Below are 12102 nucleotides of genomic sequence, written 5' to 3'. Positions count from 1 at the left end.
GCTCCTAGCTGGGTCGATGCTGGCTGGGAATTTTCGCATCCTGTAGGGACTCAAAGGCAATCTGATGAATGCAAACCCTGTAAACAATTAATATCAGAAGAAAACCACTTACCTCCAGGGTCTGCATCAAATTGGGTTTTATTGCATCTTTCATCAAGACTGTCAAAGCACCTGTCACCCCCTAAAGGAGAGAAAAAACACTCATTTAGGTTTTGACAAAAGATGGCTCGTGCTCTGGGTTCTCCACCAGCCAGCTTCCCGGGTGGGCCCTGGGGTCCCACAGGCTGCTCTCCCCTGTGGACTACGGGTGACACAGCCTGTCTTTCCCCCACCGAGTCAGGAGCATGGGTCAGCCATGCTCAGTCATAATGACTGATGGGGAGAAGCAGCCATTGCCCTTTTTTCCAGAACCTTCTCTGAAGGTGTTAAAGAGGCTTGCCATCAAAACAGGTTATTCAAGCCACCTTAAAGTGTTTTTAGACAATTATGGACATTACTTTTCATTACCAGAGGATTTAATTTTGCACAAAGAAGTCTGTGAACTGAAATCAGGATACTTACACAGCAAGAGTGAAGTGAAGGGCATGGAAATGTCTAAAAGCGCCTGTTCTTGTTTCCCACCCTCTCTATACCTCTCAAACCAAGGATAGGGAAGGTACTCAAAATGCTGCTGCACTGGGAAGGCTTCTGGTCATTTCTCTCCACGTAGGATGAGGTCAGTGCCACTTACACATAAAACATGGCTGCCTCTTCCAATCCCAGGAAGCCCTGGGCCATTTCTCCATTTCTAGAGCGGACAGAGAAGGCAGGTGCATGGATGAAGCCGGAGGACGGGGAAAAGTATGGAAAAGGCAGCCAGGAAGCTCAAGTTTTTATGTTTGGCTTTGAATGAGATGACCATATCCACTCTTTTATATTTTTAGACCCTTCTCCCTTTTCTATGGGGGATGTGTTCAACAGGTCAATCCAAAAGTGCATTTCTTTCTCCCTTACTTTTATCACCAACATTGAATGTTTCCCTCATGTGACCAATTTCTATTTTTTAATACTATTTAGTCACTTAAGATTTGCAAGAAAATCCAATTTCTTTTCTATCATAAAAAACAGGGAAGCGGACTTGGCCCAGTGGTTAGGGCGTCTGCCTACCACATGGGAGGTCCGCGGTTCAAACCCCGGGTCTCCTTGACCCGTGTGCAGCTGGCCCACACGCAGCGCTGATGTGTGCAAGGAGTGCCCCGCCACGCAGGGGTGTCCCCCGTGTAGGGGAGCCCCACGCGCAAGGAGTGCGCCCCGTAAGGAGAGTCGCCCAGTGTGAAAAAAGTGCAGCCTGCCCAGGAATGGCGCCGCCCACACGGAGAGCTGACACAACAAGATGACGCAACAAAAAGAAACGCAGATTCCTGGTGCTGCTGATAAGGATAGAAGTGGTAACAGAAGAACACACAGCGAGTGGACACAGAGAGCAGACAACTGGGGGGTGGGGAGAGAAATTTTAAAAAACCCAAAAAACAAAAAAACACATATCCTAAAATTCGTAACCTTCCAAGAACATTATGAGTGCTTATTCTAAAAGCTTTGACAAGAAGGGCTCAAAGAAGTTGGCACGGGTGGAAGGAGAGCAGTTCTCTGCCTGCATTCCTTGCTTATACTTCTCAGGCAAATACACCGAGCTCGAGAAACTGGAGGAGGAAGGAAATTGGAAATTTCTACTGGATTATCTCAGGCAGGTCACCACCTGCTTGTTTTTCTGTGACATGCCCTTCTTGCACTGTTCTTGGAGCATCGAATATCACACCCATGCAAACACGACTTCACCAATGGGTGAGGCGCTCGGAGCTGCCCTGCTCACCGTAAGCCACACCTCCCTCAGGGCCATCCCAGCAGGTGTCCCCGAGTCCACGGGGACAGAGACGGAACATGGTCTTCCAGAGTCTATCAGAATCACACAGCTGCAAGCGACTTCCAGAGGTCACCTATTCCAAGGATCACCTCAATACATAAATTCTTCTGACTCAATCAAAAACAAGTTTCTACTACAAAGTCGTGAAACGTCATCAGCTCCTAAAGTCCTCCTTCATTGCCTGTGAGTGACCGATCATCGATTGCTCCAGTTGATGAAATCAGGTGTTTTTTACAATCAAGAAACACAAAGAGAGAAGCGGGTGTCGCTCCAGTGGTTGAGCGCCTGCTTCCCATGTATGAGGTCCCAGGTTTGATTCCTAGTACCTCCTAAGAGCAAAAACAAACACGCAAACAAATTAAAAAAAAACCCAGCTTGTGGGAGTCAACATAGCTCAGCGGCTGAGCACCTGCTTCCCATGTACGAGGTCCTGGGTTCAATCCCTGACCCTGAAACCTCAAAAAACAAAACAAAACAATAATAGCAGCAAAAAAAAAACCCACCACACCAAAAACAACAACAACAAAAAAACACCACACACACACAAAGAGAACGAAAGAGTAAACTTTGGGTTTGCTCCAGATCCAAGACTTAATCATACACAAACTTAGGAAATATTATATGAGGACTAAATTTCAATCTACTCTAAATAAATAAATATTATTTATTGTTATCTAAGACTAATAGGATACAGAGGCATTTACTGATACAGAAGCTGTAATACATTCATTTGGACGAAATAGCGAGATGTAGGTAATTTTAATAAGCCCTAAATTTGTTTTTTTTCTTGAAGCTTCATGCTAAGTATTCTCTAGGCTGCTAAAATGGTCACAGCTATTTAATTTACTTGACAAGGTCAATGAGATTAGGGAGTCAGATCAGTGTTTTTGGAAGCAGACAAAAGTAATATTTTGCATAGACCGTATGGTGTGTGGCTATATCTCAATAAAAATACTTAATCAATAAATAATTGCGTAGTAGCCAGAAATAGCAGCTATGAACAGCAGGGAAAGCAGAGAGAGAATGAGAGGTAAAGAATTTTCTTGTTTGTCTGTTTTTTATTATTATTGAAGTGATGAAAATGCTCTAATCATGATAGAAGTGATAAATGCACAACTACGTGATTATACCAAATACCAGTGATTGGACACACTGGAGGAATGGTATGCTTTACTAATATGTTTCAATAAAATTGACTTGTTTAGGGTGGCAGACTTGGCCCAGTGGTTAGGGCATCCGCCTACCACATGGGAAGTCCGTGGTTCAAACCCCGGGCCTCCTTGACCCATGTGGAGCTGGCCCATGCGCGGTGCTGATGCGCACAAGGAGTGCCATGCCATGCAGGGGTGTCCCCCGCGTAGGGGAGCCCCACGTGCAAGGAGTGCGCCCCGTAAGGAGAGCCGCCCAGCGCGAAAGAAAGTACAGCCTGCCCAGGAATGGTGCCACACACACGGAGAGCTGACACAACAAGATGACGCAACAAAAAGAAACACAGATTCCCGTGCCGCTGATGACAACTGAAGCAGACAAAGAAGACGCAGCAAATAGACACAGAGAACAGACAACCGGGGTGGGGGGGGGAGGGAGAGAAATAAATAAATAAGTCTTAAAAAAAAAAAAAAGAATTGTTTGGTGAATTTATGCATTATTTTTTTAAAAATTTGACTTGTTTAAAAAAAAGTAATCAGGACTCTTTGGCTAAGGATTCAAAAAAGTCCTAAGCCCTTGAGATTAATAAGATATTAATTTGCCCTTCTCCTTTCACAGCTGTTTTTCACTGACCAGTGTGCATTTCAGATTCCACTGCTGGGAGTGGCTTAAGCATGGGGAAGCAGGCTGTGGACAGGCTGTGCCACTGCCAGGGCTCAAGAGTGCCAGTGAAGGGTGTTAGGAAAAAGCAGAAAAAGCAGACCAGTGTACCGAATGAGCATATAAGCACCGAGAAGGGCTGCTGAGAAAACTACAGAAAGCTCCAATGCCCTCAGGAAGGACCACCGGAGACTTGCTTTTATAAGGTGGAAGGTGAACCGAAGCCACAGAAATGGACACGTTGGCACCAAGGGGACAGCTGCCCCCAAACACCCGCCAATTTTAACCTCCTCCTGCCTGGCACAGAGCTGGGTACTTCTATTCCCTGGGAAAGTGACTTGCCCTCATTTTAAAAAGCCGCCAACTGCAGGGGTGCCCCCAGCTTATCACCTCGACCCCCTGCAGGGGAAGTGAAGGATGGACAGGAGGGGTAAAGAGCTTATGGAATCAATGTTCTGTGTCCTAGTGGCCCCAGGTGCAAGTACATTGTAAAGACACGAGGAAGTGGACGTGGTTCAAGGGATTGGGTGCCTCCCTCCCACATGGGAGCCCCTGGTTCCATTCCCGATGCCTCCTAAAAAGAACAGTGAGTGCCAACGGGGGGTGGAAAAATACGTCTTTAAAAAAATAATAATAAAGATGCGTGAGATCCCCAGGAAGCTGTAGGGGTAACAGGCTGGTGAGAGGGAAAAACGGGGCACGAGCATTTTCTGAACTCCTGCCACGCGCCGCGCACTCTCCCTACGCGAGCTCCTCCGCACCGCGTGTACGCACCAAGTCATCGGCGGTCACCGGCTGCCCGTCCTTGCCGCTGGCCACCACCATCCTCCCCAGCCGCTCCTTCATGTCCGCGAGGCTGTGGGTCAGGGCCAGCACGGCCATGATCTCGCTGGCCACGGCGATGTCGAACTGCGCCTGCAACGGCAGGGGCGGGGGCTCGGTGGGCTGTCACCGGAGGCCAGGAGCTGGGGTCCGGGGCCAGGGGCCGGTGCCCCATTCCCAGCGGCTGTGCCAGCATCCAGCACATCCCTGGGCCACGCGTGGCAAGCTCGGGGGCTGCCCACACTGCCGGCCACATGCCCCCCCCCCACCTTGCCCGGCGGGTCCCTGCCAGACTCGGAACGAACTATTAATGTGATCATCTGCGCATCATGCCACCACCACGGGACCACAAATGCCACGGAGGCAGGCACATTTGGGGGTTCGGTTCACAAGTGAACCCTACCATAGAAGTTTGAGCTGCAACAGAATAGACCCCCAATGCCCATCGATGGAATAAACGAGCAGCCTGCCCACCATCAAGGGGTTGCCAAGGAGGCTGCACTTGCTTCCGTGCCTGCCACGCTCCGAGCCACGTCCCCAGGGTTAGGGTTGATCTTGGCAGTGAGGACACGTGATGAGCACGCCAAGACGAATGGAGACACTCTGGCAGACCAGGAGCTCCCTGCAGCCAACGCTGGAGAGCAGCTCCTTCTCGTGGCTTCCATTCCCAGTTCCTGGCTCTGACTCCAGGCTGTACAAGGTCCAGCAGGAACAGAGAGATACAACGAGGAAGGGCATTTCCTCCCGCAGGTGAGGCAGCTGCTGGGAAATGTTCTTTGGGCAAAACCACTTCATTGAGCTCCGGCTTAATTCCCTTCCTCTCCAGGGAAGGTGTGAACCTGACAAGCTCACGGAGAGAAAATGGCTGTGCCCTGGTGGAATCGCCTTATGAGATCTATTATCGTTTCCGTCACTGACAAGTAAGGAAATGAAGGCAATAAGGGGCTTTTGACTATTTCCTGGTGGAGATTTCATTAGTCGGTGATCTAGTGAAAAAGTATTAACTGTAAGGCAAATACAACAATAGGCAATTATTGCATTTTCGGTTATGACCCATTTCAAACGTAATTGGTTTTCCACTGCATGATATTACGATTTTCTACACCACCATTCCATTATAGAGTGCAAGTAAGGAAACTGACTAAAAACACTGAGATTTTCCATATAAAGCACAAGGTGAGAGATGTTCTTGAAATGTTAAATGTGTAAATAAGTAGAATTTATAACGTATATACGAATTCTTCATTTGTAATGGCTACAATTTCAACATTTTGTATTTTGAGCAACATCAAAATACAAATGTGGCCAATTCACATATTACTGTCATTCATTTTATTGACCAAATGACGTACATATTAAAGGCTGATCATTTTTGTTGGGCAAATAAAATCTTTCAAAATCATGTAAAGGTACAAATAAGAATTTTTTTTTTTTGCTTCTCAGATTATTAAAAACTTAAAAGACAATGTGCAACATTGACAAGGATGTGAATTGGCATAACTTTCCCAAAAGATAAGATGGAAAAATACACCACCATTTGAAGTTTGCATCCTCTTTCACTCTGCACTTATACATCTGGCAACCTGCCCTAAGGTTGTTATCAGACCAATATATATACATACGCATGTATGTATACACTACACGTACTTATGGCAGCACAACACTGCAAATACCCTAAATATTCTGTATCGGGCTGGTTGAATTGGCGATGGTACAGCTATAAGATGCTATTTTATGTAGCCATTAGAAATGATCACATAGGAAAAAAGATGTTAAAGTGTTATGGTTGAGAACAGCGGCTAAAGGTCTGAAATATTATATAAAGCAAAGTCTAGAATGACAAACACAAAAATGTTAACATGCCATGAACTAAATACATTGTGTTACATATTGTATGATCCCAATTCTGTAAAATGCAAATATAAATCAATTTACAGAGATGAAAAAAATGTTAACACAGATTTTTGCTGGATGACTTATTTTTTCCTGCAAGAATTCTTCTTTTTCAAAATTGCCTTGATTATTCTCATGCAAATTCAATTATGTATGGTCCATTCAAATATAAACTGGGAATTGGATTAGGATAGCATTTTAATTTTTCGATTATATCAGAAAGAAAGAACATAGTTACAGTATTTAGTCCTTCTTCCAAGAATGAGGTTTCTCTATTTCTTTTATATTCCTTAGGAAAGCCTGATAGATTGTTTTTTTCAAAAACTCTTGAAACTACTCAATAGTTTCTCCTCCACCAAGGCAATTAAGTAGTTTTATGGTTATTGTAAAAATGATCTTTATATTATGTTTTTAATCAGCCATTGGTAGTATAAAGCAAAGGGATTAATTTGAGTTTGTTGGTTTGCATCTGATCATTTTGCTGCCCTCTTATTAGTTCTTACAGTTTACCTGCTGATTCTCTAGAATTTTTCTAGTTAAACAGTGCCTGAAAAAAGACACACTGGCTTTTCCTTTCCAATATTCCAATTATTTTCTAATTTTTTTTTTTTTTGCATTTACTGTGATCTTAAGTATCCCTCTACCCTCACTTACCTATTACACTTTCTTCTGTAACTATTAAAGACGTGTTAGAATTCACTGCTGTGTGTTCTCTAAGCTTCGCTGCCCTCGTTTCTACTGCTTTTCTGAGAATATTCCTTGGCCTCAACTTCTAATTCACTCTTTTTCTTTTTTGCATGTGTGTTTCTAATTCACTCTTTAGGTAAGTCTATTCTACTCAGCCCATTAGCTGGGTTTTTATTTTGACAGCCAGTGTTCATTTCCAAGACCGTAACTTAATTTTTCCCCAACAATGCTTATTCCTCGGGTGCAGGTGCTCTCTCAGTCCTGAGGCACTGATGGTGCATCTTTTTTTTTCCCCCCTAGGAGGTCCCAGAGATCAAACGCAGGACCGTGCGTGGGAAGCAGGCGCTCAACCACAGAGCTGCACCTGCTCCCTCGTGCTTCTTCTGAAGGCTCCTTCCACGTGTTCGAACGCCTTCGCCACGCAGGGGTCCTCCGAACGCCTGCTGATGCCTGGCTTTGACGTTCCTTTGCGCCTGCGTGCGGCGTGACTTCCGCTCAGGAGGGAGGGCGGGAAGCTGCCTGGCTCCCCACGTGGCGGCCACTCCTGGGGCTGCCTTTAGGTGTCCTCTGGGCACACGAGGACAAGCTGTCCTTTCCTCAAATAAGCATCACAACGTCCTGAGTTTCTCTGAAGACACTTTTCTCCGGGCACCTGCCCGGTAGAAGGCAGGAGGGACACGCAGAGCTGGGACTGCACCGTGGGCACCGGCTCTCCCCACTGCACGGTGTGGGGGGCACAGCCTGGTCTGTGCCAGGAGCTGTACCCAGCCCCCTGCTGCCCGCTTGGCTGGAGGGTCACGGCGGGTCGGAGCTGCCCACCAAGCATGGCCAGCCACGGCCCCGGATTTAGATCCTGCCCTCCAACCGCTCCCTCCATATTCTGAGCTGCTCTTTCTCCACCAGTGCAATTCTTCCTTCTTTCTAGAAACTTCCTACACTGTACCCTGCAGTAGCTCTACCTTTCTACCATGGAGACGGAATGACTGAAATTCGTTTGCATGTGCAATTCCAGGATTCGGAAGAGGAGAGGGGGTACGTGAGCTTAGTTTGTCTTCTCGACCCAATTTCCAAACTCACTTTTCAACTCAACAGGTAAAAAGGTCTATGGGAAAAGAGGGCTGGTTAGGAGAACGTGGTTTTTTAAATTCGCTAACAAAATCTTTAAAATTACCAGGGCTATAAATCTAAAATTGTTCTAAAACCTGAACTTTATTACAGAGAAATCAGAAGCTTACTGTGCCTGGCTGGAAAATGATGAAATCATGCCCGTGCCCTACAGGGGAGCCCTGTTAAAATGGAGGTGGACATTGTCGCTTTTCTCTCACATCCTCTGGAAGTGGGTAATAAGCCGTTATCCTTCAAAACCCATCAGGAAAATAAAACTTGGCTTTTAAGCCACATAATTCGTTTACAAATTTGAATGTATCTGAGATTTTCATTTTTCAGTTAGTAGGTATGCAACTGTAGTGTTAATTGGATGAGTATCCAATAGTGTTTAAGAATTTTCGTCCAAGGGATGCACTGTTTTCGCCAGAAACACATGGAGCCCTCCACCTCCCAACCCTCTCCCAGGCCTGCTGGGTGATTGAAGAGCGGAGGACCCACTGGCCGTGGTGGGCGGAGAAAAAAACGAGAACAGAAAACCAGAGTAAGAGCATCTGGATCACGAAAACCCACCCAAAAAGGGGCAGCGCCGCTCCCGGGATGCAGTACCACCTACCTGGCGGGAAAAACTCTTCTCTGTTTTCCCCTGCCCGACGGTGATTTTCCGTAGAAATCGGTCGTTTGTATCCAGCACTGAAAGAGAAAAGATCATGCAATCAACAAACACAGGCTGACTGCTTGGCATGTTCTACGAGCAAACAGATAAGCTCCAGCTTCCAGGAAGCCAACATCCGTGCGGCTGGACCAGAGAACAACCCAATAAACAAATAGATGGGAAAAGGGCTTATGTAGTGAGATAAGTGCCTTAAAATACACGAGGTGAGGTGGTAAGTTTCTCAGAGGGAGGGCAGGGACAAGGAAGAGTTCTGGTGTGGGGACATTTTTCCAGGGAGAAGAGCCTTGCAAGAAGCCAGCAGCGATTCGAGCCCAGCTCTGATGTTTCCTTCGTGTGCTTGTTTGAATTAGCCGATGTTGATTTTGTTTGCGAGAATTAGATTTGGTCCAGTGGAAACCAAACCTACAATGCCGGGAAACAGAGCCAGCGACAGTCTTCACGAGTAAGGTACACGGCTTCACGTCACAAGCTGTTTGCACAGGCAGCGTTGCTGCAGCTTACTAACCATACGACATGGCCCAGCCGGAAACAGTGATGGGAATTACGTACTGGAGATGATCATCATCTGCCAACACCTCTATAACGTTACTACGTTTACAACGAAAACAATATCCGGTTTCTAAGAATTTTTTTTTTTGAGGTACCAGGATCGGGGATTGAACCTGGGACCTTGTATGAGGGAGGCTGGTGCTCAACCACCGAGCCACCTCAGCTGCCCTGAGTGGACTCCCTCATTTGTTGTTTTGCTCATTACTTTGACTGTTGTTGGCTCGCCATTTTGCTTGTTGTCTTTTTTGAGGAGGCACTGGAAACCAAACCGGGATTCCCCATGGGTGGGAGGCAGGCACTCAACTGCTTGAGCCGCACCCATTCACCTTTAAGGAGATTTCAATTTACCATGAAAGACAAAGATAATCACAAAACGGACATTGTAGGACAATTTGGAGGCGCTTTCAAGGCTCCAAAGGACTGTCACGTTTACTGCAGCCTCCCACGGGGATGCTGTATTACTGCCCCATTTAGAGATGAGGAGTCAAAGTGAATTTATTGGCACAGCTAACAAACGGGGACGCCAAGAGCCAGTCTCTGACTTGACCTTCATCCGCCTCCGGTTTGCGACAAGATGCTCAATTCTTCAAGAACCGTCCGCACGGCCTCCGGAGAGGGAAGCAGCCGGAGAGGGCTGAGCTCTGCCTGGAGGGACGAGCCTGGCCCAGGCAGCGAGGCGGAGGGAGGGCTGAAAGGGGAGCCCCCGACCAGAAGGCGGATCACGTGGGGCCAGGAAAGGTTTCCGAGCAAGGGAGTGGCGGGACGACAGCGGAACCCCCAGACTGGGGGGGATGCGAACGGATCCCAGAGCGTCTACCGGAAGGCACCTGAGAAAACCTGTGGAGGTGGGACAGGGCAGAGCGGTTCACAAAGGCTCAAGCACACACCTCGTCTCACCTGCCAGGGCCCGAGGTGTCACAAACCACTGCTGCCACCGTCCTGTGATGGAGAGCCGGTCACCTCCAGTTTACAAGGACACGAGGTCCAGAAAACGCACGTCAGGCGTGGGGGGCTGAGTGAGGCGCCCAGGGAAGACAGCTTCTCCACCCCGAGACGCAGCCCTGGGGGCTGAGCCCAGTTATAAACAGGGCGTCTTGAAGATGCCATTTTTAGCGAAGGTGTGGTCGCCTGAAGGAGGATTACCTGAACGATATGGCAGGGACAGAGGCTGGACATTGTATGTCCTGCCATAACCCGTGAATGGACTGGGGGAGAGTGTGAACTACAATGTAAACTATCATCCATGCGGTGCAGCAGTGCTCCAAGGTGTATTCATCAAATGCAATGAATGTGCCACGATGATGAAAGAGGTTGTTGATGGGGGAGGAGTGGGGGGTGGGGAGTGGGGTATATGGGAACCTCTTAATCTGCCCCCCTGTGGCTTTTTGTGTGCTGTCTGCTCTCTGTCCATTCGCTGTGCATTCTTCTGTCTGTATTTATTTATTTCCCCTCCCCCCTTGCTGCTTGCTTGCTGTCTGCTCTCTGTGTCCATTTGCTGCGCACTCTTCTGCCCTTTTTTTTTTTTTTTTTGCTTCTCTCCCTTTTTTTGCTGTTGTTGCGTCACCTTACTGAGTTGGCTCTCCATGGCGCTTGCGGGCCAGGCGGCGCTCTGCGGTGCTTGTGGGTTGGGTGGCTCTCTGCAGCGTGCGGGTGAGCCTGCCTTCACAAGGCGGCCCTGGGACTTCAGAACCCAGGGCTCCCATAGGGTCGACGGGAGCCCAACTAGTTGAGCCACAGCCGCTTCCCTACATTTTTTAATGTATATTTTGTGTGATCTACGTATCTTTAAAAAAAATAAAAATAAATTAAAAAAAAAAAAAGAGGATTACAGGAGGACTTACAAATGGAACCCAGAGGCTATAGAAACCAGACTAGAGAAGCCTCCTCCATGGGGCACGAGGCAGGGAGATGAGCCAAGGAAGCCCGAATTTGCCGGCACCAGAATGCTACGGACTCCGGGAGAGCAAGATTGGCCGATACCCTGATTTGGGATTTCTAATTTCTAAAACCGCAAGGCAATGAACTCCCGTTGCTTAAGCCAGCCCACTGTGCAGAGCCGGTCACAGCAGCCCTGGCCACCCGAGACTCTTGCTGAAGGCCACATAGCTAAGCTAGGGGCAGAGACGGACACGCGGCCGAACCCCAAGTCCAGTGCCCTCTGCACTCCTTCGAGAGCAAAGAGGTAGAGCTGGAGAGGGCAGCGAGGGAGGAGGGAGGGTCCGGCACGGCCAGAAGGGAGTAGACGGGAGGGTCCCCCGAACTGACTCCAAGTGCTACGGGCTATCCTGGAGGAACTGTCCAGTAAGTGGCTGGAAGCACACCATGGACTCTGAGGATAGAATAAGAGAGCTGTGGATAGGAAATGGATGTGGCTCAACTGATAGAGCATCCACCTACCACATGGGAGGTCCAGGGTTCAAACCCAGGGCCTCCTTGACCCGTGTGGAGCTGGCCCATGTGCAGTGCTGATGCACGCAAGGAGTGCCCTGCCACGCAGGGGTGTCCCCTGCGTAGGGGAGCCCCACGTGCAAGGAGTGCGCCCCGTAAGGAGAGCCGCCCCATGAGAAAAAAGGAGGGGTGCCGCACACAGAGAGAGCTGACGCAGCAAGACAATGCAACAAAAAGACACAGATTCTTGGTGCCACCAAGCATGCAAGTGGAC

General features: G+C 48.1%; 1 protein-coding gene across 1 annotated transcript in view; it reads right to left on the bottom strand.

The window, feature by feature from the left end:
* MTHFD1L (methylenetetrahydrofolate dehydrogenase (NADP+ dependent) 1 like) overlaps positions 1–12102 on the bottom strand; it is a 204680-nt gene that overhangs the window by 129242 nt on the left and 63336 nt on the right. The window contains exons 17-19 of the mRNA XM_058289725.1: positions 8832–8908; positions 4484–4624; positions 113–181 (exon numbers count right to left, since the gene is read on the bottom strand). Of these exons, the coding sequence (XP_058145708.1) occupies positions 113–181; positions 4484–4624; positions 8832–8908 (287 nt within the window). The remainder of the gene's footprint in view (positions 1–112; positions 182–4483; positions 4625–8831; positions 8909–12102) is intronic.

The sequence above is a fragment of the Dasypus novemcinctus genome, chromosome 28 (genome assembly GCF_030445035.2).
Source record: "Dasypus novemcinctus isolate mDasNov1 chromosome 28, mDasNov1.1.hap2, whole genome shotgun sequence".
Taxonomy (NCBI): domain Eukaryota; kingdom Metazoa; phylum Chordata; class Mammalia; order Cingulata; family Dasypodidae; genus Dasypus; species Dasypus novemcinctus.
The sequence above is the reverse complement of the archived record's forward strand: the minus strand, read 5'-3'. Positions and strand labels throughout refer to the sequence as shown.